Source organism: Scyliorhinus canicula, chromosome 13 (genome assembly GCF_902713615.1).
Source record: "Scyliorhinus canicula chromosome 13, sScyCan1.1, whole genome shotgun sequence".
In the NCBI taxonomy this organism is placed as follows: Eukaryota; Metazoa; Chordata; class Chondrichthyes; order Carcharhiniformes; family Scyliorhinidae; genus Scyliorhinus; species Scyliorhinus canicula.
Window position 1 is genome coordinate 52,473,502 of NC_052158.1, and position 26,343 is coordinate 52,499,844.

The window sequence follows — 26,343 nt, forward strand, 5'->3', positions numbered from 1 at the left end:
ACTCCTGTACTCCAGACTTAGCTCCAGCGTCTTTCCGCTCATTCGAGATGCGACTGACTACACCACAGCTATGGAACTGCTCAAGGAGAACTATGCACCATCGACGAACACCCTGTTTGCGAGGCATCAACTTTCTACTCGCGTCCAGCAGCCGGGTGAGTCGATTGAGGACTTCTGGAGGGCCCTTATACCTCTGGTACGAGACTGCGACTGCCGGGCCCTCACAGCCACGGAACATTCTGATTTACTCATGCGCGATGCCTTCGTTACAGGCATTGCATCGGACCCCATCCGGCAACGACTGCTGGAAGGGGTCGCCCCCGACCTCGCGGCCGCAAAGGCCCTGGCGCTCTCCATGACGGCCGCCTCCCGTAGTGCGCAAACTTACTCCGCTAGCCACTCGGCCCACCCGTCCTACCCCTCGTGGACCCCGCAAACGGCCCCCCCAGCAGCCGCCCCCGCGCACTATGCCTGCGCTGCCCGCCGCACCGCACCGCACCCCCTGGGGGTCCCCACTGTTACTTCTGCGGCCAACAGAAGCACCCTCGCCAACGCTGCCCGGCCCGCACAGCGACCTGCAAAGCTTGTGGCAAGAAAGGCCACTTTGCAGCGGTGTGTCAGTCCCGGACGGTCGCCGCTATCGCGCCACCGGTCCCCACGCCTCAGCCGCTCCCTCAATGTGCCCCGCCGTCCGCTTCCCCCGACCCCACGTGCGATCAGTGGGCGCCGCCATCTTTTGCCGCCCCCACCACGTGCGCCCCATGGGCGCCGCCATCTTCATCCACCACAGCCATGTGCGTTCCATGGGCGCCGCCATTTTGTTCTGACCCCATAACGTGCGCTCCATCGACGCCGCCATTTTACCCACAGGTACTGCGGATGCCGCCATCACGTCTCCAGGGGCCGCCATCACGGGACACGGGTCGCTACCGCTCCTCGTCGGACTCATCTGACTCAACCGCCGACCAACCACTGCTCGCCTCCATTACGCTCGACCAGTCCCGTCCTCGCAACCTGGCACCCTCTTCCACATCGGTGCTGGTCAACGGCCATGTGACCTCCTGCCTCATAGACTCCGGGAGCACCGAGAGCTTCGTCCACCCGGACACGGTAAGGCGCTATTCCCTTGCGATCCATCCCGCCGACCGGCAGATCTCCCTTGCCTCCGGTTCCCACTCTGTCCCGATCCGGGGTTTCTGCCTGGTTAAACTCACTGTACAGGGTGTGGAATTCGACCGTTTCCGTCTGTACATTCTCCCCGACCTCTGCACTTCACTCTTACTAGGCCTGGATTTCCAGTGCAATCTCCAGAGCCTCACCCTCAAATTCGGTGGAACCCTACCTCCCCTCACCGTTTGCGGCCTCGCGACCCTCAAGGTCGAGCCCCCCTCCCTCTTTGCTAATCTGACTGTGGATTGCAAGCCCGTCGCCACCAGGAGCAGATGGTACAGCACCCAGGACAAGGCCTTCATCAGATCCGAAGTCCAGCGGCTGCTTCGGGAGGGTATCATCGAGGCCAGCAACAGCCCTTGGAGAGCCCAGGTGGCAGTGGTTAAGACCGGGGAGAAGCACAGGATGGTCGTGGACTACAGCCAGACCATCAACCGGTACACGCAGCTCGACGCGTACCCCCTCCCCCGCATTTCTGATATGGTCAATCAGATTGCACAGTACTGGGTCTTCTCTACTATTGACCTGAAATCCGCCTACCACCAGCTCCCTATCCGTAAATCGGACCGTCCCTACACTGCCTTCGAGGCGGACGGTCGTCTGTACCAATTTCTGAGGGTTCCCTTCGGCGTCACGAATGGGGTCTCGGTCTTTCAGCGAGAAATGGACCGAATGGTTGACCGGTACGGATTGCAGGCCACCTTCCCGTACCTCGACTATGTCACCATCTGCGGCCATGACCAGCAGGACCATGATGCCAACCTTTATAAATTCCTCCACACCGCATCTCTCCTTAATCTCACGTACAACAAGGAGAAATGCGTGTTCCGCACAGACCGCTTAGCCATCCTTGGCTACGTAGCCCAAAACGGACTACTGGGGCCCGATCCCGACCGCATGCGCCCCCTCATGGAGCTCCCAATTCCCCACTGCCCCAAGGCCCTCAAACGCTGCCTTGGGTTTTTCTCTTATTACGCCCAGTGGGTCCCGCAATACGCAGACAAGGCCCGGCCACTTATCCAGTCCACACATTTTCCCCTCTCGGCCGAGGCACAACAGGCCTTCGCCTGCATTCGATCTGACATAGCCAGGGCGGGGATGCACGCCGTAGACGAGACTCTGCCTTTCCAAGTAGAGAGCGACGCTTCAGATGTCGCCCTTGCCGCCACGCTGAATCAGGCCGGCAGACCCATGGCATTCTTTTCACGCACCCTCCACGCCTCCGAAATTCGGCATTCCTCTGTCGAAAAGGAAGCCCAGGCAATCGTTGAAGCGGTGCGGCACTGGAGGCATTACCTGGCCGGCAGGAGATTCACTCTTCTCACTGACCAACGGTCGGTAGCCTTCATGTTCAACAACACGCAGCGGGGCAAGATCAAGAATGACAAAATCTTGCGGTGGAGAATCGAGCTCTCCACCTTTAACTACGAGATCTTGTATCGCCCCGGCAAGCTCAACGAGCCCCCAGACGCCCTCTCCCGAGGTACATGTGCCAGTGCACAAGTGAACCAGCTCCGTGCCTTGCACGACAGCCTTTGCCATCCGGGGGTCACTCGCTTGTACCATCTGATCAAAGCCCGCAATCTGCCCTACTCCATCGAGGAAGTACGGACAGTCATCAGAGACTGCCAGATCTGTGCGGAGTGCAAGCCGCACTTCTACCGGCCAGATCGCGCGCGCCTGGTGAAAGCATCCCGCCCCTTTGAACGCCTCAGCGTGGACTTCAAAGGGCCCCTTCCCTCCACCGACCGCAACACCTACATCCTTAGTGTGGTCGATGAATTTTCTAGGTTCCCTTTTGCCATCCCATGCCCAGATATGACGTCTGCCACCGTCATCAAGGCCCTGGATTCCATTTTCGCCCTGTTCGGTTTCCCCGACTATATCCACAGTGACAGGGGATCCTCATTCATGAGCGATGAGCTGCGTCAGTTCCTGCTCAGCAGGGGTATCGCCTCCAGCAGGACGACCAGCTACAACCCCCGGGGAAACGGGCAGGTAGAGAGGGAGAACGGGACGGTATGGAGGGCCGTCCAGCTGGCCCTACGGTCCAGGAACCTCCCAGCCGCTCGCTGGCAGCAGGTCCTCCCTGACGCGCTCCATTCCATTCGGTCGCTACTGTGCACCGCAACTAACAGTACACCCCATGAACGTGTTTTTGCCTTCCCTAGGAGGTCCACATCCGGAGTGTCGCTCCCGACTTGGCTCACGACTCCGGGCCCAGTCCTTCTCCGTAGGCATGTACGGCACCACAAGGCGGAACACCTGGTGGACAAAGTACGCCTTCTCCACGCCAACCCTCAGTATGCCTACGTGGAGTTCCCCGACGGCCGCCAGGACACAGTCTCGCTCCGGGACCTGGCTCCCTCAGGTGCCGATCCCATGCCCACACCCCTTCCGGCGCCAACCCCAGCGCCCCCCTATTCGTCCCCATCAGGTCCATCCCTCATCCCCCTGCCCACCCTGGAGGACACGGAAGATTTTGGCTTGCTCTCGGAGTCATCCCGCCAGCAGCCAGCACCAACACCGCCAGCACCATCACCGCCTGTGCCGACGTCACCACCACAGCTACGCCGATCACAGCGGAACGTCCGACCACCGATTCGGCTCAACCTGTAACCTGCTAACCGGATGGACTCTTGATTTCCTTGTTGGACCCTCTTGTAAATAGCATCCTTTGTATTAGAGTTACATGTCACCCCCGCCGGACTCATTTTTACAGGGGGTGAATGTGGTGAGATAACCACTGTAGTTATGCGTACTGTGTACAGGGGGATGTATGCCTGTACCTGTAATACAGGTTCCTCCGGTCAGCCCCTGCCGGCTAGCTCCGCCCACAGGGAGCTTATGTATAAATGTATGAGAGCTGCTCAGACCCTTAGTCTACTGTTGCAGATGGAGGGACAACATCGTACAGCAATAAAGCCTCTATTGTACTAGTCTCTCGGCTTTGAGTATAATTGTTAGCGCCACAACAACACCCTGTACAAAGAGAGTGTGAGCGACACTGAGCAACACCCTGTGCACAGAGAGTAACAGACACTGAGCAACACCCTGTACACAGAGAGTGAGAGACACTGAACAGCATCCTGTACACAGAGAGTGAGAGACACTGAACACCCTGTACAAAGAGAGTGAGAGACACTGAACACCCTGTACACAGAGAGTGAGAGACACTGAACAACACCCTGTACACAGACAGTGAGAGACACTGAACAACACCCTGTACACAGAGAGACACTGAACAACACCCTGTACACAGAGAGAGTGAGATACACTGAACAACACCCTGTACAAAGAGAGTGAGAGACAGTGAACAGCATCCTGTACACAGAGTGAGAGACACTGAACACCCTGTACAGAGAGTGAGACACTGAACAACACCCTGTACACAGAGAGAGTGAGAGACACTGAACACCCTGTACACAGAGAGTAAGAGACACTGAACAACACCCTGTACAAAGAGAGTGTGAGCGACACTGAGCAACACCCTGTGCACAGAGAGTAAGAGACACTGAGCAACACCCTGTGCACAGAGAGTGAGAGACACTGAACAACACCCTGTACACAGAGAGTGTGAGCGACACTGAACACCCTGTACACAGAGAGTAAGAGACACTGAACAACACCCTGTACAAAGAGAGTGTGAGCGACACTGAGCAACACCCTGTGCACAGAGAGTAAGAGACACTGAACAACACCCTTTACACAGAGAGTGAGAGACACAGAACAACACCCTGTACAGAGAGAGAGACACTGAACAACACCCTGTACACAGAGAGAGTGAGAGACACTGAACACCCTGTACACAGAGAGTAAGAGACACTGAACAACACCCTGTACAAAGAGAGTGTGAGCGACACTGAGCAACACCCTGTGCACAGAGAGTAAGAGACACTGAGCAACACCCTGTGCACAGAGAGTGAGAGACACTGAACAACACCCTGTACACAGAGAGTGTGAGCGACACTGAGCAACACCCTGTGCACAGAGAGTGAGAGACACTGAACAACACCCTGTACACAGAGTGAGTGAGTGAGTGAGTGAGTGATGATGTGGAGATGCCGGCGTTGGACTGGGGTGAGCACAGTAAGAAGCCTTACAACACCAGGTTCAAGTCCAACAGGTTTGTTTCAAACACCAGCTTTCGGAGCACTGCTCCTTCCTCGGGGGAATGTAGAGGTATGTGTAACATTTGAGATTTACCAGAATGTTGCCTGGTATGGAAGGAAGATCTTATGAGGGAAGGCTGAGGGACTCGAGGCTGTTTTCGTTAGAGAGAAGAAGGTTAAGAGGTGACATAATTGAGGCATACAAGATGATCAGAGGATTAGATAGGGTGGTCAGTGAGAGCCGTTTTCCTCGGATGGTGATGTCCAGCACGAGGGGACATAGCTTTAAATTGAGGGGAGATAGATATAGGACAGATGTCAGAGGTAGGTTCTTTACTCAGAGTAGTAAGGGCGTTCCTACAATGCCCTTCCTACAACAGTAGTTGACTCGCCAACACTAAACGCATTCAAATGTTCATTGGATAGGCATATGGACGATAAGGGAATAGTGTAGATGGGCTTTAGAGGGGTTTCACAGGACGCCGCAACATCGAGGGCTGAAGGGCCTGTACTGCGTTGTAATGTTCTATGTTCTATGTTGAGTTATGTAGCCATGCTGGCCACGCAAAATGGACACTGAGCCAAACTAAAATGGAAGGCTGCTGAGAAACAGACAGTTCAGCCAGAACAGCAGTCTGCAAAGAGCAGTTTGCATTCTGCAGCAGCAGAAACCAGTTTGGGCTCAGGTGAAAAGACCTTAGCTAGGTGCAAATGGCAAAACGCTTTGCATGCTAATGAGGCCATCAGACTTGAACACCCACACAATAGATACATTTGGTTCTGAATGGACACATTCCAATCAAGACCCAGACATCGAGGCACCAGAAACCTCCCAACAAAAGGACATAAGAAACGCCCCCTCCATCACGGAGACCCCCTCGCATTGGGGAATTAATCCAGTATCGATAAGAAATTGATCCAATAGGTAGAGCCCGCCCGAGAAGAGGGAAGGACAACGGAACCCCTATAAAAGATAGGGACCTCGTGTTGTCCGGTCTGTTAAACCCGTGCTCCGGCCCCGACTGACACCTGGTATCCTGACTCCAGCCGTTGAGCACCAGCCGCCGAAACCGTAAGTTCAACGCTCGCTACGCGATCCAAGCCCGCTAGACTCCCAAGTGCCAGAACGCTTGCTGAAGGCTGCAGACAAAACCAGGACGAAGGCCTCGTTCTCTGACCTTGCCTGTTCCTGTTAGATAAGTATTCTGTTTGCTTAAGTTTAGTTGTAGCTTAGTCTCTTAGTGTGTGCATGAGTATTTATTATTAACTGTATAATAAATATTGATCGTTTGTACTTGACTAATCGGTGTATCGTCTTCATTACTTTGAATTTGACCTTGGAATACTTGTGACGTTGCCTATACGGCAACTGGCGACTCCAGAGCTAAATAATTACATAGAACAGAGCCTAGCAGTGTTAAGCACACGTCGAACTCGGAGGCGTGTTAATACACTCCAATAAACGCGTTTTACGCCCATAGTAAAACGTGCAACATTTAGTGGCGACATCCGCCGGGACCCTGTTGTAAGTGGAAACACCACAGTGTCCAGGACCCTGAAATTTGAATTAGAACTCCAAATTGCAGAGAAAGAAAGAGATCACAAGTATTCAAGGTGTTCAAAATAATAAGCGAAATTCGGAAGTGTGTTTAGTGCATGCGTACTAACAGGGCTGTAAGGTAAAACTGAAAGCTTTTTGTTGCGACAAACTTTCGGTAGTTTTGTAATCGGAAAATAGCGTAAGCCGTACCCTTTTTTCGAAACACCACCCCAGCAACCCCCTGTTCCAAATTATAAAAAGAGAGTCAGAGAAAATGGCCATGCAGGCAATGGAACGTCTGATGGATCCAGCAAAGTTTGTGGTCGCAGCGACCAGCAGCAGTAGCAGGGTAGGCCAGTGTCCCACGTGGGAGCTGGAACTCCGCAAATATCTGCAGGGAAAGGGATGGCCCCTTTGGAAAGAGTTTTGTGCAAATGAGGAGACAGGTCCCGGAAGTATAGGTCATACTTGGTGGGAGAACCTCTCTCAGATACACAAAAAGAGTTTAGGTAAAGCACGCAAGCCGATGGCGATTGTGTCCTGCTTGGCACAGTTGCGAGGCGCAGAGGAGGTCATCAGGACGCTCCGGGCAGATTTAGAGGAAAGGAACCGAATGAGTAAGGTCGATGTCAGGGACATCGAGAAAGAAAACCTGGATCTTAAAGGGAAGTTGGCAGAGAAGGGTAGAGAGGTGGATGATGCCAAGAGGGCTCACCAGTCTTGTCTAGCTCATCTGAACAGTTCCCAGACCCAGTATGAGAAAGCCTATCAGGACGTGCAACGTGCCGTTCTGATAAGACAGGAATCGGAAAAGCAGGTGGAGGCATTGCAGAGGCAATGCTCCGATCTCAAAGCAGCTTTGAGAGCACTCCACGCTGCAACGACCGAACAAAGACAAAGCACAGTTGACCACGCGAAATGCAGGAAACAGATTGCGGAACTGCAATCTCTGCTTTCGGTGCAGAATGGCTTCCAAAGCACCTTTGGAGCTCAGTTAGATGGGGAAAACGCCCCAGATTGGCAGGAATTAAGCGAGACAGCGCAGCGTTATGTTCAGGGAACATGTGCGCCCGCAGCTCAGCAGAAACGACAGGCACCCCAACCCCCCACAGCTCAGATCATAACCGCACCCATGAATCCTGTAACCACACAGAGGAAAGCCGAATCAGAAGGCGCCCCAGACATAACTTACACCACCCCTTTAACAGTAACCCAGCTAAGGGACGCTTGTGAAAAGATCACTCCGTTCCTCCCCACCGCAGACCCCCACCAGTTCTTCGCTAAAGTAAGACAGCAGGCTACCATGTACGGCCTGGATGAGAGAGAGCAGGTTAAGCTCACCGTGCTGAGCTTAGACCAGAGTGTAGTGGCAGCCCTCCCCGACCCACAGAACGTGGCAGGAGGCAGCCTAGAGGAGATGCACACTGCCATTTTAGATGCCATCGGGTACAATAGAGGTGACCCCGTAGAAGGATTGAATAAGTGCAGGCAGAAGAGATCCGAACACCCCACAGCATTCGCAGGAAGGCTGTGGATTCATTTCAGCGCAGTTTTCGGACAGCTAGATAGAGCGCATTTAACCCGCGAAAACATGGTTAAGTGGACGCGCACAATTATCTCACACGCAACAGAAGCAGGACAGAGCGCTTGCAATAGCTACGACCCCTCAGAAGAGGCCCATAACGAAAAATGGGTCCTGAAAAGATTGTCCCGCGCTTGGGAGCAATCGCTTCAGGCAAAAGGAAAGGTTAGATCCCCAGAAGAGGCTCAGGCTGCTGCAGATATCCAAGCAGTCAGAGAGCACCAGAAGCCCGCATGGGTAAATGAAGGCAAGAGCAGCCCACAACAGAAAGGACAGGAATGCTATAACTGTGGACAGTTAGGGCATTGGGCAAAAGAGTGTAATGCACCCCAGCGATCTCAGAGAGGCCAACAGACAGGCACTCTGAACCGCAACAAGGCAAAACCCATCCACAATGTAGCAGTACAGTCAGGACCCACCAATGTGGACGAGACGAACTGACGGTGTTCGGGCTCCCCCACTTGGGTCTGTGACACACTATGGGACTCATCAGGGAGGCCCGTAGTCACGGCAAAAGTCAAAGGGAAGCCCATAGAGTTACTGTGGGACACAGGAGGATCCCGCACCACCATTAACTCCACAACCACGGCACACGCAGACACGTGGCCGACCACCTCCACCATCACACTTAGCGGGTTCACCGGACACTCGCAGCAGGGACATATCACAGCACCCGTAGCGATCCAGCTAGGGAACATTAGCACAAGGCACCCCGTAGTTTTAGTAAATCTTCCCCGGACAGCAGAGCACATCCTGGGGATAGATTTTATGAACGCTCACAGCTTGTCGTTCGACCCAGTGAACCAGTGTGTCTGGCGAATGGCGAGATCAGACAGAGCCCCAGCCACCCTCACAGTAGGAGACTACGCTAATCGGATTAGCGCAGTGGGAGAGTACTCATTCGACCTGACTACACTCCACACCGACAGACAAATTAAGGCCCTACTGAACAAACACAGGACAGCATTTGCAAGTCACCGTCATGACTGTGGCAGAATGACTGGACAAGTTCATGTTACCGGACAGGACCCCCGACCGCAAAAGCAATATAGATTTCCCCTCGAGGCAGAGGTGGAAATAGAAAAAGTTATAGGCAGCTTGTTGGACCAAGGTGTACTGAGAACGGTAGCCTCCACCAACAATGCCCCTATTTGGCCAGTGAGGAAGCCCGATGGATCATGGCGTCTGACCATCGATTATCGGGAACTCAACAAAGTAACCCCCGCAGTAGCCCCAACGGTAGCTACTAGTCCCGAGACCATGCTCAAGCAGGGTCTCAACGCCAAGTACTTCACGGTATTGGACATCAGTAATGGATTCTGGTCAATACCATTGGCAAAAGCGTGCCAATACAAATTCGCATTCACTTTTAAAACACAGCAGTACACGTGGACATGCCTCCCACAAGGATTCCACAATTCCCCCTCCATTTTCCACCGACAGCTGGCAAGTGGATTAGAGAAATTTTCCCGACCCGAATGTCTGGTACAGTATGTAGACGACCTACTACTGCAGACAGACACAAAGGCAGAGCACATTTCGCTTCTGGCCGAACTCCTGGAACTCTTAACTGAAATTGGCTGTAAAGTTAACCCGAAAAAGGCCCAAATATTGGAAAGTAAAGTGATGTATTTGGGATCAGTCATCACGCACGGCAAACGCGAGATCGAATTCAAAAGAATTGATTCGATTGTCAAATTGCCCCTTCCCCAGAATGTATCAGCCCTCCGGTCGTTTTTAGGACTGGTTGGCTATTGTCGGAACCACATCGACGGATTCGCGACAAAAGCCGCCCCACTTTCAGACCTCCTTAAGAAAGGAGCCCCCTGGGAATGGCTTCCGCAGCATACAGGCGCTGTGGAAGAGTTGAAACGAGCCCTTAGTGCAGCACCCGCGCTGCTAGTCCCCGACCAACTTTCCCCGTACGCAATCGAGGTAGCGAGCACCGATCTGACCCTCTCGGCCGTGTTGCTTCAGGAACGGCACGAGCAGCTAAGACCAGTGGCTTATGCCTCCCGACTGTTAGACCCAGTAGAACAAGGATTTTCAGCCTGTGAGAGGCACCTCCTTGCTGTCTTCTGGGCAGTACAGTATTTCTCCTACATTACCGGACTAAACCCCATCACCATTCTAACCGAACATACACCCACACAGCTACTACTAGACGGTCGACTGAAGGACGGTTCAGTTAGCCAGATTAGGGCAGCTAGGTGGACCCTACTTTTACAAGGACGGGACATTACAGTGAAACGGACACGCACACACACATACTTAGCCGACAACCTCCAATACCCCGGACAGCCCCATGACTGTGAAATTGTAGCTCCCCTGCATAACACAGGACCCTTTATCGCAAAGACACCCCCCAGGAAGATAGGGAACCCGAAACAAAGCCCCCAGCCCACAGACACGTGTGGACCCTTGAGGATTTATGTAGACGGTTCCTCCACAGTTTTAAATGGTGAGCGTATCACAGGATGCGGCATCTATGTAGAGGACGCGCAGGGGCGCGCTCTCGAAGAGATAGCTCTTAAGTTACCAGGTCACTTAGGCGCGCAGGCAGCAGAGCTAGCAGCCATAGCGTACATAGTGGACCACCCCGATTCTTTCCCCAGCCCAGCAGACATATATTCAGACAGCTTATATGTCTGTAACAGTTTAACAGATTTTCTGCCCCTGTGGAGGACACGAGGTTTTGTCTCCGCAGACGGAAAACCCCTTCCATCAGCCCCCTTACTCCAGCATATCCTAGAGAAAGCGAAGGACAGGACCTTCGGCATAATAAAAGTAAGAAGCCACCATAGGTCATCACCCCCTGGGAATGTAAAAGCCGACGCGTTGGCTAAGGCAGGTTCCAGGAGAGGACACTTATGGACCCCCCCAGCTAGCGCACCAGCTAGCGCCCCTGTGAGCGCAGTCCAAGTCTCACAGACTGATATTAAAGATCTCGTGGCAGCACAAAAACAGGACGGAGACCTCAGGGAGGTTTTCAAGGGAAACTTTGTGCCTGCTTACGAGCACTTTAAACACGCACTGACCACACATGAGGGTGTGATCATTAAGGACCGACTTTATGTGGTCCCACAGCAGGACAGGAATCAGATGATTGCCTTGTTCCATGACGGACACGGGCATCAGGGAATTGATGCAACAACGAGGCACCTCAGGCAACTCTGTTGGTGGCCTAATCTCAGGAATGATGTAACGCACTACATAGAGAATTGCCTGATTTGTGCTCAGAATAACCCGGAGCGGTATTCTAAGAAGGCACAACTTCGGCATACTCGCCCAGTTAACGGCCCTTGGACAAACCTCCAGATCGACTTTATAGGTCCATTGCCCCCTTGTAGGAATGGCTATAAATACGTTCTGGTGGTGATAGATACCTTTACCAAATGGGTAGAGGCATTTCCCTCACGAACAAATACAGCAAAGACCGCTGCAAAGATCCTGACCCACCACATCTTCACGAGATGGGGTTTACCCCGAAGTATCGATTCGGACCAGGGATCTCACTTTACAGGACGGGTCATGAGGAACGTCCTGACAATATTCGGAATCAAACAGAACTTCCATATTGCGTATCATCCACAGTCCAGCGGGATTGTGGAGCGCATGAATCGGACCCTAAAAACTACCCTTAGGAAAATGGTTCAAGAGAACAATTCCACATGGGATTCAGTGCTCCCATTTGCACTTATGTTCATAAGGAACACTGTCTCCACATCGACAGGATACACACCACACACACTCATGACCGGACGCCCTATGAAAGGTACAGAATTCCTTTTAGGACTGGACATGACAAGCCCCGAAGTGACGGCCCTCACACATGAAAAGGCAGTTAAAGATCTAGTTGAGACTGTGAGGTCTGCACAGCTCGCAGCCGCAGTCCAGCTAGGGAAACGCCGACAGCAACGGACTGCCTGTTTCAATAAGACCGTCCACACCACAGAATTCCAGGTTGGGCAACAGGTAATGTTATCTGTTTATAACCCCAGCAGTTTTTTTGGCTCCAAAATACTCCGGTCCCTACTCAATTTCGGACAAAATTAGCCCCTCCGTTTACAGGATAAAGTATCCTAATGGGAAGACCGCGTGGTTCCATATAAACCAGTTAAAGGCATATGGAACACAGGCCAACCATGCTCACCATGTCCTGCTGGATGCAGCAGAACACTTCACCCCGCCCACCAGAGACACTTTTCCACCATCCCCCTCACAGACCAGTTCATCCACGGACTCGCCCACGACTCCGCCCACAGACCACTACAGACCACGCCCCGACACGCCCACAAGCTGCCACAGCAGAGACAGTAGGACAGACACTGACTCTGAAGACAGCGACACCACACAGCCATACAGCCCACACTGCACCAACTACGACCCCGACTCCAGTGACCCCATGGAAGTCACTTACCTTAAAAACCCAGAACCACCACCCGACCCCGACTACCCCGACAACACACTCGACGCTACACAATGGCACAGGGACAATTCCTACAGACTTGTCCGCAATGACGAGAGTGACCCCCGGTCACACAACTCCAAAATAGCATGCCTGATCCACACAAGGGTGTGGGATCCGGGAGAGCAGGACGACACGGTGTCTGACTCCCGACACGGCAACCCCTTTGTGACCCTGTTCACAGAGGCAGAATCAAAGTGAGGTGTCCAGATGATGTAAGATAGGAATCGTTTGAGGGAAACGATGTCCTTTCTGATGGAACCTGCACGTATGTTTGTCTTCGTTTTATGTTTGTTTGTTTTCAGGAATGTAAATGTTTCAGTTGGAGGATGGACATCTTCTTTTCAGCTGAAAAGATTGTGACCACCTCACATGCACGTTAGTTTGTCCGCAGATACTTCTGAGAACTTCGGTTTGATTGGAGATCTTTTCCAAAGTTGTAACACTTGTGACAGCCTGGTGAGCAGCTCACCGTATCGTCTAAAATATCTGAAGACCAGCTCATGTCCTCAGTTGGAGCATCTTGGCTCCCTTGGTTTTTTAGGTGCCCCTCTATTCGGCGAAATAGAGGCTGCAAGTCATGGTAAACACATTCGTACCCGTTTTTTCCAGGTTACTCAGGCAGTGGACAAACGGCACTGAGGACCCGCCCTGTCTGAGAACCAACCCTTGGTCAGCCAAGCTCGGGTATGGCACAGCACGCCCTACCCGGGGATCCCATCCAACTCGTACCCGTAGCGGCCCATACGCAACTCATTCGGATGTTTATTTCCAAGTTTGTTTTCATTTTACGTTAGGTAGCCCTTCGGCCGCCATCCCACATGCTATTTACATCCGGAAACATTCGGATGGTAAATCAGCCAAGCCTGCGAGACGGCTCGCAGAAGGAAGGATTGTTAGGTGTATGCTGGTCTTTAAATTCGCTTTTTGAAAAAAAAATGAGGGGAGTCACAGGGTGTGACTTAGCCAGTCATTTTAAAGGGTCAATTGGGTTTTGAAAGACAGATGCACTAACAAGTAAAGGTCTTAAACTGTGTATTGACAGATACTGTGCTTGATCCCAAAGGTTTCAAAGGACGAGACAGAGGTCGAAGCCAGGATTGTCAATACCGGAGGAAGAAGGAAGAGAAAGAGGAAGAACAGCAAAATGATGGAAGCCCACTTATTACTGTTCAATGTCATATGTATATGTGTGGAAACAAGACACGTTTCCCCCACAACCCCCACCGTAAATGTTTCCATTACAACAAACCCCCAGTGCTCAGCTCTGATCAGCGAGGTTCAGACCTGGTGTACTAAATTCATGACGTGGTACTCCATGTCCTACATAATCGAATCACTGTTGGTGATTGCGATCCTCATCGTCCTAGTGCAGACCATCAGGTTGAGGAAATGGAAGAGGAGAGCCTCTCGTTCCAGCACCTCACCCATCTATAGAGTGCAATCCCCCATCTTCGGATTCCACCAAACCCCTCAACCCCTCACTGATTACAACACTCTGTAAATAAAATTCAGCCATGTATTATATTGTTCCATACTCGACTGCCGAGTTGGGAAGTGTGATGTTGTGGTGTGAATGGTTAAGATTTTAGAGTGATTAAATGTTTAAGTTAAGGTTAAGGTTAATAGTGATAGGTAGAGGTTCCCAATTGTAGTAATGCATGTCCCTTTGACATAGGGCCAAGTAGAAATGTTAGTTAAAATTTTTTTTCTCTTCTTCCCATAGTTTAGAACAGAGTAGAACAGGAACTGGCAAGAGGTCAGAACACAAGGAGGCAAAGTACATAGGTGATCCTTCACAATAGTATGATTGTGAGGATCACAAGGAGGGAATGTAGCCATGCTGGCCACGCAAAATGGACACTGAGCCAAACTAAAATGGAAGGCTGCTGAGAAACAGACAGTTCAGCCAGAACAGCAGTCTGCAAAGAGCAGTTTGCATTCTGCAGCAGCAGAAACCAGTTTGGGCTCAGGTGAAAAGACCTTAGCTAGGTGCAAATGGCAAAACGCTTTGCATGCTAATGAGGCCATCAGACTTGAACACCCACACAATAGATACATTTGGTTCTGAATGGACACATTCCAATCAAGACCCAGACATCGAGGCACCAGAAACCTCCCAACAAAAGGACATAAGAAACGCCCCCTCCATCACGGAGACCCCCTCGCATTGGGGAATTAATCCAGTATCGATAAGAAATTGATCCAATAGGTAGAGCCCGCCCGAGAAGAGGGAAGGACAACGGAACCCCTATAAAAGATAGGGACCTCGTGTTGTCCGGTCTGTTAAACCCGTGCTCCGGCCCCGACTGACACCTGGTATCCTGACTCCAGCCGTTGAGCACCAGCCGCCGAAACCGTAAGTTCAACGCTCGCTACGCGATCCAAGCCCGCTAGACTCCCAAGTGCCAGAACGCTTGCTGAAGGCTGCAGACAAAACCAGGACGAAGGCCTCGTTCTCTGACCTTGCCTGTTCCTGTTAGATAAGTATTCTGTTTGCTTAAGTTTAGTTGTAGCTTAGTCTCTTAGTGTGTGCATGAGTATTTATTATTAACTGTATAATAAATATTGATCGTTTGAACTTGACTAATCGGTGTATCGTCTTCATTACTTTGAATTTGACCTTGGAATACTTGTGACGTTGCCTATACGGCAACTGGCGACTCCAGAGCTAAATAATTACATAGAACAGAGCCTAGCAGTGTTAAGCACACGTCGAACTCGGAGGCGTGTTAATACACTCCAATAAACGCGTTTTACGCCCATAGTAAAACGTGCAACAGTTAACAGAGCAGGTCGATAGTGGTTAAGGAGGCATATGGTGCACTTGCCTTTATTAGCTGAGGCACAGTTGAAGAGCACGTTAGTTTTGCTGGAGCTGTATAACAGCTAGAGTATTGTGTGCAGTTCTGGAATCCAAGTTATAGGAGTGATGTGATAACACTTGGCCGGAGAGTTTTAGCTTTTTTTTTAAATCTTCATTGTCACAAGTAGGCTTACATTAACATTGCAATGAAGTTACTGTGAAAAGCCCCTAGTCGCCACATTCTGGCACCTGTTCGGGTACACAGAGTGAGAATTCAGAAAGTCCAAATTACCTAACAGCACATCTTTCGGGACTTGTGGGAGGAAACCAGAGCACCCGGAGGAAACACACACAGACATGGAGAACATGCAGACTCCTCACAGACAGTGACCAAGAGCTATGAAGAGGATTGGATAGACTGGGGTTGTTTACCTTGGAGCAGAGGAGACTGAGGGGGTACATGATTGAGATGTATAAAATTATGAGGGGCATAGATAGAGTAGAAGAAATAAACTTTCCCCTTGGTGGAGGAGTAAAAAACCAGGGAGCTTAGATTTAAGATAAGGGGAAGGAAGGGCAGCACGGTAGCACAGTGGTTAGCAGAAATTCTTCACAACGCCAGGGTCCCAGGTTCGATTCCCCGCTGGATCACTGTCTGTGCGGGGTCTACACTTCTCCGCGTGTGTTTCCACCGGGTGCTGCGGTTTCCTCCCACAGTCCAAAGATGTGCAGGTTAGGTGGATTGGCCATGATAAATTGCCCTTAGTGTCCAAAATTGCATTTAGTGGTGGGTGGGGTTACTGGGTTATGGGGATAGGGTGGGGGTGTGGGCTGGGGTAGGGTGCTCTTTCCAAGAGCTGGTGCTGACTCGATGGGCCGAATGTACTCCTTCTGCACTGTAAATTCTATCTATCTGTAAGTTTAGAGGGGATGTGAAGGAAAACTTTTTCACCAGAGGGTGGAGCTCACTGCCTGAAACAATGGTGGAAGCAGAGATCTCATAACATTTAAGAAGTATTTAGATGTGCACTTGCGATGCCATGGAATAAAAGGCTGTGGGCCAAGTGCTGGAAAATGGGATTAGAATAGTTAAGTGGTTGTTTTTGACCGGTGCAGATGTGATTGGCCAAAGGGCCTTTTCTGTGCTGTAGGCCTCTATGTGACACTCTATATGACACTCTAATTTCCCTGCCGTGGAACCAACCAGGGATTTTGGATTTGGTCATTTATAATGAGGCAGGTTCAATAAACAATCCCAGAGTAAAAGATCTCCCAGGAAGCAGTGACCATAACATGATAAGAGTTTAGCATTCAATTTCAGAGTGAGAAATTTGGGTCAGAAACAACTGTGCTACACTTAAAAAGGGTACGAGGGCAGAGTTGGCTGGAGTGGACTGGGAAAGGAGTTTAGCAGGAAAGACAGTTGAAAGACACACGTTTCTGAAAATACTTCACAACTTAAAATAAAGATATGTCCCAGTGAGGAAGGAGGTTTGTAGGAAGGAGATAAATTAACTCTGGTTAACCAAGAAAGAGAAGGATAATATTAAACTGAAAAATCAAAAACATAATGCGGCAAAGTTTAGTGGTAAACCAGAGGATTGGAAAAGTTTCAAGAAACAAAAAAAAAAGACAAAACAATAGAGGGAGAAGATAAACTGAGGGTAAAGTAGAAAATAATATTAATAGAAAACGAGGAAATCTTGCTAAAACTATACAAGGTGGAGTTAAGGATTATAAGAACATAAGAACTAGGAGCAGGAGTAGGCCATCTGGCCCCTCGAGCCTGCTCCGCCATTCAATTAGATCATGGCTGATCTTTTGTGGACTCAGCTCCACTTTCCGGCCCGAACACCATAACCCTTAATCCTTAATCTTAATTATAAAACGTAGGAGCATAATTAGGCCATTCGGCCCATCGAGAGTGCTCCGCAATTCAATGAGATCATGACTGATGTGATAAAGTCATCGACTCCACTTTCCTGCCTTATGCCCATACTCCTTAATTCCCTTACTGATTAAAAATCTGTCTATCTCAGCCTTGAACATATTAAAAAACCCAGCCTTTACAGCACTCTGCAGTCAAGAATTCCACAGATTTTCCATCCTCTGAAAGATAAAATTCCTCCTTATCTCGGTCTTAAATGGGCAACCCCTTCCTCTGAGATTATGCCCTCTACTTCTAGTCACCCAAAGATCCTCTCAGCATCTACCCTGTCAAGCCTCCTGAGATCTTATGTGTCTCAATGTGGTTATCTCTCATTCTTCTCAACTCCAATGAGTATAAGAAAATCCCTCCACACTTGAGATCACCCTAGTGAATCTTCTTTGGACAGCCTACAATGCCAGTATATCTTTCCTCAGATAAGGAGACCAAAACTGTTCACTCAAATCAGCCATGATCTCATTGAATTGCAGAGCAGACTCGATGGGTTGAATGGCCTACTTCTGCTCCGACATCTTATGGTCTTATGGAGAGACAGAAGGAAAGACAGAGAACTACTCACCCAGTAGACATTATACACTGCAATGTGTCTGAATTTCCATGCCTATGTTTTGGAGTTGCATGCTTCCTGAAATTGCTGACATTGTGAAGATATGGGTCGATGCTCAGATTAGAGGGTGGCTGTGAGCTGAGTGAAGCAGTTGGAATATACACAATGAGGGGGCTTACTCTGTCACTTACCCTGTGACACACTACGTACACTGTTGTAACAATATCCCGTTTGGTCTTGAGTTGGTGTGTAACCTGGAGCTTCTCCTCAAAGAGTTCGGACTCCTCGGTCTCAGTGGCGAAACTCCTGACCGTTCTGATCCCCGAAACAATCTCTCCGGCCAGTTGGTTTGACTTCGCGATAGAATCCTGCACCTCCTGAACCAGTTTCTGTCCCCAAAACAAAACACAACAATCAATCTCAGTATAATGTTTTGGTCTCAGTGCTGTCTGATCAGTTAATGTATTAAATTTCAAAATAACTAAGCGTGAAGAATTACACTGGTTGGAAAAGTGAGGAGGCCACATGATGCCTGGAGCATAAGCATTCAAATGGGGAGAAGGAGGAAAAGCGATATGAGGGATCAGGTACACAAATCAGTAAAAGTAGCAACGCTAATAAGACCATAATAAAAAAGCAAACCAAGCATTAGGGTTCCTTGCTGGAGGGAAGAATTGAAAGGAAGAGAATTTAATTCAACAAGATAAATATTAGGAGCACAAGTAGGCCATTCAGCCCATCAAACCTGCTCCGCCATTCAGCAAGCTCATAGTTGATGCAACTGTGGCCTTAACTCTACTTTCCGGCCATCTTTCGATAGCCATCGATTCCCTTGTCGATCAGAAATCTGTCTAACTCAACCTGGAATATAATCAGCGACTCTGTCCCCACTGCTCTCTTTGGTACGAGAATTCCAGAGAGCAATGACCTTCTGAGAGAAGAAAATTATCCTTATCTCAGTCTTAAATGGGAGACCCCTTATTCCTAAACTGTGTCCCTAGTTCGAAATTTATGTTGAACTCATATTGAGCAATGGTGAGACTACATTTGACGTACTGTCAACAGTTCTGGCCTTCATATAATAAAAGAGGGCTAGAGGCACTGAAGAAGATGCAAAAAAGATAGATAATTTGATAACCTGGATTGCGAGGTTATACCAAAGGGAAGACTGATGAGAATGCATTGTTCTCTGCAGAAACGGCAAGATTGATGGCTGCTCAAATAGCGATCTTCATCAAATCCTATAAAGCCCTGTCAAATTCTGAGAGTAGACATTGAAAAGATGTTTTCTTTTGAGAGGGAAACAAGGCCAGGATTTTCCTCCCATTTTCGTTGGGTAGGTTTGGCAACAGAAATGGAAAATATGAAACCTGGAGCCTGGTGATCAGCTGGTCTGTGACCACACCAAACGCATGTTCCAGGTGAATGCTCGATCCCCAGGGGGTGTGCTGGACACCTACATTCTGAGCCGCTCTCAGATCCCTGACATCTTTCAGGGTCCACAGGGGCTGCAGGGTAGGCTCCTCAGGGACTATGGTTGCCCACTGAGGAGGTGGTTATTGATGCTCGTGTAGAGGTTACAGAGTGCAGCTGAGACCAGGTACAATGATGCTCATGCTGCAACTCACCCTTTGGTGGAGCAGACCAGAGGGTAGAGCCTTGCAATATAATCCACAAGGGGTGTCATATATCATGTGGGGGCAGCACGGTAGCATAGTGGCTACCACTGTGGCTTCACAGCTCCATGGTCCCAGGTTCTATTCCCTGCTGGGTCACTGTGCGGAGTCTGCACGTTCTCCCAGTGTCTGCGTGAGTTTCCTCAGAGTGCTATGGTTTCCTCCCACAGTTCAAAGATGTGCAGGTTAGGTGGATTGGCCATGATAAATTGCCCTTAGTGTCCAAAAAAGAGGTTAGGAGGGGTCACTGGGATAGGATGGAAGAGAGAGCTTAGGTGGGTCCGTGCAGACTTGATGGGCTGAATAGCCTCCTTCTGCACTGTTTGTTCTATCATGTTCACTTCCTGTGCCCTGCACAACCTGGCACTGCAACGGGGGAACAACTGCCAGAGGGAGAGATGGAGGAATGGCACGCTTCCTCCAATGAGGATGACACTGAAAGGGATGAAGCTGAGAAGGTTCTCATGGGAGAGGATATTGGCCATGAGGCAATGGCAATGTCCAGATGACATGCTGATTTCCACTAGATTCATCGAGGATGAAGAAGTCATCTTACGAGGAAATCGCATTATCTTCACATGGCTTCTGTGAGCATTGCTCTTCCAATTATCTGATGATAAGGCTCCTGTCATGGGGACGCATCAGTTTGTCATAGTCCCTACATTGCAGGGATGACTTGCAGTGGAAACAGTGCATAGATCCTCACAGAGCAGTCTGGCTGATGGCAGCTCGTTTGATCTCAATGCCTCGGGCCACGTCACGGCGATGCAGTGGGGAAAGTTTCACCTCTCCTGATCTTATGGCATCCTTTGTGAGCTGTACCCTTGAGGTTCAGTGTCACCGGAAGCTGAGGCAAATGGGATGGGGAGTCCAGCCGCACCTCAAAAGGTGCAGAGAACACACAAGGACAATGTGTGATGCCACATACTGTGGGAGACGTCCTCATTCCCTACGAGAAACAGGCATGACTGATGTGTTCAGTCACTGTGAAGGGACGCTACCAATATGCTGGGAACCTAGCACAACGCAAGTGGAGGAAGCCCTGGACTGTGCACCCTGTATTATCATGTGCAGAAATCCGGTTTTCAGGTCAGGATGACAGGAACACAACACATCAAAATAAGTAGCAATTGAAAGTGGGAATTTATTTAAAGGTGAATGTTTAGAGGTGAATGTTATGCACAGGTGCTCAACACCCATGCCCTCGTTGTGCAACTAGAACTTCTTAACTTTCCTTACCCTGTTGCTAAGTCTTGGTGCATCCACAACACCCACAGCAGAGGTGGAGGCAGCCTGCTGTCTGTGATTACCTTGGCAGACATCCTCGAGAGAGGCGAGACCTGGAAGAGCCTGGCCTGCTTTCAGGTGCCGCTGCAGGGTGGTAGCAGCACCCTCCTCAGCCTCTGTAGCTGGAGCGGTCACAGGAAGAGGGGATTCTGATGCATGGGACACTCCCAGAGTCACCTGTATAGATGGCCCTGGGGTGTTCTATTGTCTTCTGCAACGAGTTGGTGCTAACCACAGCTGCCACTGCCTCCCAAGCTAGTCTGCCCCCTGTGCATGGGTGCAAGACTTCAGATCATGCCTCCAGTGCATCTAAATGCCGTATAATACCATGGGAAAACCGCCAAGGCCATCGGTGGGTTCAACAACTTTTCCAGCCCGCCATCGTTTTTTGCCAGTTTCCAGGAATACCTTGCCCCAGTTCATAAGTTCATAAGATACAGAAGCAGAATTTGGCCATTTGGCCCATCAGTCTGCTCCGTCATTCGATCATGGCTGATTTCATTCTGGCCTTAACTCCATCCTCCTACCGTGAGGACACAAGCAACACTCAACACTTCCCCAGAGCAGAGAAACTACATCTTCTTCGCAGCCTTCAACACGTCATCAATGAAGACGAACATCTTTCCAAGGCCATCCCCACTACTTGCCTTCAAACAACCACCTAACATCAAACAGACCATCGTTTGCAGCAAGCTACGCAGCCTTCAGGGGAACAGTGACCATGACACCACACAACCCTGCCATAGCAACCTCTGCAAGACGTGCCAGATCATCGACATGGGTACCACTATGACACGTGAGAACACCACCCACCAGGTACGCGGTACATACTCATGAGACTCGGCCAATGTTGTCTACTTCATAAACTGAATGAAAGGATGTCCCGAGACGTGGTACACTGGCGAGACCATGCAGACGTTGCAACAATGGATGAAAGGACATCGCGCGACAATCGTCAGGCAGGAATGTTCCCTTCCAGTCGGGGAACACTTCAACAGTCAAGAGCATTCAGCCTCTGATCTTTGGTTAAGAGTTCTCAAAACCGCCCTACAGGATGCGCGACAACACAGAATCGCCGAGCAGAAACTTATAGCCAAGTTCCGCACGCATGAGTACGGCCTCAACTGTGACCTTGGATTCATGTCACATTACATTCATCCCCCACCATCTGGCCTGGACCTGTGACATCCTGACAACTGTCCTGGCTTGAGACAATTCACACCTCTTTAACCTGTGATTAAGCCCCTCTCTAGTTGCTATGTCTGGACCTGTAAAGACTTAATTCCCTGCAATTCAAAGTATCATAGAACATAGAACAGTACAGCACAGAACAGGCCCTTCGGCCCTCAATGTTGTGCCGAGCCATGATCACCCTACTCAAACCCACGTATCCACCCTATACCCGTAAGCCAACAACCCCCCCCCCCCCCCCTAACCTTACTTTTTTTATTAGGACACTACGGGCAATTTATCATGGCCAATCCACCTAACCCGCACATCTTTGGACTGTGGGAGGAAACCGGAGCACCCGGAGGAAACCCACGCACACAGGGGGAGGACGTGCAGACTCCACACAGACAGTGACCCAGCCGGGAATCGAACCTGGGACCCTGGAGCTGTGAAGCATTTATGCTAACCACCATGCTACCCTGCTGCCCCCCTTGCATCATTGCATCATTGATTTTGTCTGTATATGTGTTGTGGAACCCACCTCTCACTCATCTGAGGAAGGAGCTGTGCTCCGAAAGCTAGTGATTTGAAACAAACTTGTTGGACTTTAACCTGGTGCCGTAAGACTTCTTACTGTTCCCATTTAGATAATAAGTTGCCTTTCCATTTTATCCAACCAAAATGAATGGCCTTACACTTATCGAAATTAAACGCCATCCGCCACATTTTGGCCCACTCTCCTAACCTATCTATATTCATTTACAAGATTATTTCCTCATTCCAACTGACTGTCCCACCTATTTTTGCACCGTCTGCAAATTTGGCTCTAGAGCCTTCTATCCCTGTGCCCAAATCGTTTATATAGTTTGTAAATAGCTGGGGCCCCAAGGCCTGAACCTATCATATGATAGTCATTCATACATTCAAAATGAAGTTCAGGAGAAACTTCTATACCTAGACAGTTGTGGGAATGTAGCACTTTTCACCACACTGAAAAGCATTAATTTTTCTGTACAAACTTCTGTCCCAGACAAAATACATTATTCAGACACAATACAATGATTGGTGTAAGTGAGTGCCATCTGATTGGAAGTGAATTAATTCAATTTAATATAGCTAAGTGTCAAGAATTATACGTTGTTAGGAAAGGGGAAGTGAGATAAACATATAATGGGGAAAGCAATATATCGATAGTGTTAAATGATATAGAGTGGAAGGAGGCTTGTTTGGAATGGATGTAGACCAGTTGGACTGAACGACCTGTTAATCAATACAAGACCAAAACATCAACATGAACAGAAACCACAAGCCGCCAACCTCCACTGATACCAAAATCTCACTGCACCCAGCTTTCCTAATTTTTCCCCATTATCCCATATGTCTCTGGGCATCAGGGAGGCAAAGGCCAATACATTGGTCTCTCTCCCCACCTGGACTCCCAGACCTTCCAACACACCAAATATCGCAATCTCCAGTCTCGGGGCCACATAAAGTCCGAGAACCCCTGACAGAAACCCCTCAGCATTGGACACGCCCAAAAAATGTGGGCATGATTCACGGGCCCTCCCGGCAAACCGCCAACAACTGTCCACAAACCCTGTAAAGGGGCTCATTCTTGCAACCGTCATGTGGGCCCTATGCACAACCTTAAACTGGATGAGGCTTAATCTTTCACATGGAGGATGAATTCACTCTCCGCAGGACCTCTTTCCACATCCCGGCCCTCACCTCCACTCTTCCTCCCATTTGCACGTATTCTCCTCCATGGGAGCACCCTCCCTCTCCAACAACTCTCTGTACATGTCCGACACTCTTCCCTCCCCAATATCATCCTCCGACAACAAACCTCTGATTGTTCCATATCAGTGCTCACAACAACATGCCCTCCAACCCACAATTGATGCCGACACTGGCTCCACACCCATAACACCGAAACCACCACTGGGCTCATGGAGTACCTGACTGGCAAGAACGGAAGGGGCACCAACAGCAGTGCCCTCAAACCCGTCCTGCACACACCGCCTCGATCCGCCCCATACCAACCCCCCTCCACAGGCCATTTCCTCACCATTGTGATGTTCGACACAATACTAATCCATAAAATTTGGCAACCTCTCCCTCTCCAAGAACACCCTCCTCAACCGTGGGGTCTTCCCTGCCCACGCAAACCCCAAATTATCCCGTTCACCTTAATGGAAAAGGACTTGGGAGAAAGATGGGGAGGTTCTGGAACGTGAACAAGAACGTGGGCAGCACCGTCATTTTCACCATCTGTGTGCGCCCAGCCAGTAACAGCGACAACACATTCCACCTCTTGAAACCCGCTTTCGTCCCCTCCAACAGCCGTGTCAAGTTCAATTTGTGTAAATTTCGCCCAACTCTGAGCCATCTTGATTCCTCAATGCCATAAACCCGTCCCCATCACCCGGAGCGCCAACTCCCCTAACCTCCTCTCCTACTTTCTAGCATTTATCAGGAATACCTCGCTTCTCCCCCATGTTCAATTTGTACCCCGAGATCAGATCAAATTCCCTCAAAATCTCCATGATCCTTTCAAAACTGCCCACCAGGTCCGAAATGTACGGCAACAGATTGTCTGCATATCCCAGAGGATGTGAAGCAAGGGCTAATAGCTAGAACAAGCCAGAATTAATGGGACACATTAGTGGAAAATCACAAATAAAGGAGTTGTTATTGAATTCGTGAGCCGACTTATGACTAAGCCGAATAGCCTTGAGAAACAAGGAAGATGGCCGGATGACGGAATATGAAATGTGGGAGCCGCTTGCAACTGTGGCTAACACCTGCTGTTTATGCTAAGACTGCTGTATACTCATGTGCCAATAGATAACCTCAAAGTCTGTAAAATCATGTATCGAAATTATGGCAATAACAAGTTAATCATGTATTGGATCTATGGCAAAAACAAGTTTATGCTTTGTAATGGGAGCAAGCTCAAGTGAATGTAAGGGACAGCCCCTTAATAATACATATAAAAAGGGATGTTTTGAGCAATACTTTGGCACTCTCCGAGGTGGCTCTCCGGAATACCTAGAGAGCTGCCCCGATCGTAATAAAGAATATTCTGAAGTACGGACGTGTTCGAGATTGTTCCTTCCGGACTGAGAGACAAGTGAATTAGAGTTGCATTCACATTTTGGTGGCAGCGGTGGGATTTCAAAGAGTCTCCGCTGAGATTGGCGGCATAAGCGACTGATCGGGTTCGGGAGCGAAGGAGGAATTGGGCCCCCACTGTGAGTAAAGGTTTTGTCACTTTGGTATTCCCATCCGCTGTACCGTCCACGATTCAGCCCCGCTGCCAGCGCTCAGGGACGCTCCTACGAAATCCAGGTCAGTCTGGCGAACCCGTTTAAGGGAGGGAGTGTGACCCCTACAGTTATAGTCACAGGCACAGTCATGGACTAGTGCTTTAAGGGAGGGAGTGTGACCCCTACAGTTATAGTCACAGGCACAGTCATGGACTAGTGCTTTAAGGGAGGGTGTGTAGCCCCTACAGTTATAGCTACAGAAGAGGTTTCGGCATCATCATGATCCTTGCTTTTGTCTAAAAGTGCCCCCACAATAAGAGGCTTTAGAAGGGCGCGTGATCAACCCTAAGGTAACAACATAACAAGGACGTTATAACCTTGTAGTTAGATAGGCTTGCAGGCACGGATGAGCCTGCCTGAATTGGGCAACGGAGCAGGGTAACTCAGTTTAAATTCATGATTGAATAAAGTGGTCCAGGACCATTTCGCCAAATAAACAATAATCGCAAGATACAACCTCTGATAGTGGAAGCGCGCTTCAAACCTTGTGTGAACAATATCTGGAATATTCCAAGCAACTGAGACAATTAACAAAGAAAGAACAAAGAAAATTACAGCACAGGAACAGGCCCTTCGGCCCTCCCAGCCTGCGCCGATCCAGATCCTTTATCTAAACCTGTCTCCTATTTTCCAAGGTCTACTTCCCTCTGTTCCCGCCCATTCATATACCTGTCTAGATGCTTCTTAAATGATGCTATCGTGCCCCCC

General features: G+C 49.9%; 1 protein-coding gene across 1 annotated transcript in view; it reads right to left on the reverse strand.

Moving 5' to 3' along the window:
• Nucleotides 1-26,343, reverse strand: part of LOC119975866 (antigen peptide transporter 2-like) — a 118,030-nt gene that overhangs the window by 29,117 nt on the left and 62,570 nt on the right. Inside the window, exon 5 of the mRNA XM_038815753.1 lies at nt 18,365-18,562. Within this exon, the coding sequence (XP_038671681.1) occupies nt 18,365-18,562 (198 nt within the window). The remainder of the gene's footprint in view (nt 1-18,364; nt 18,563-26,343) is intronic.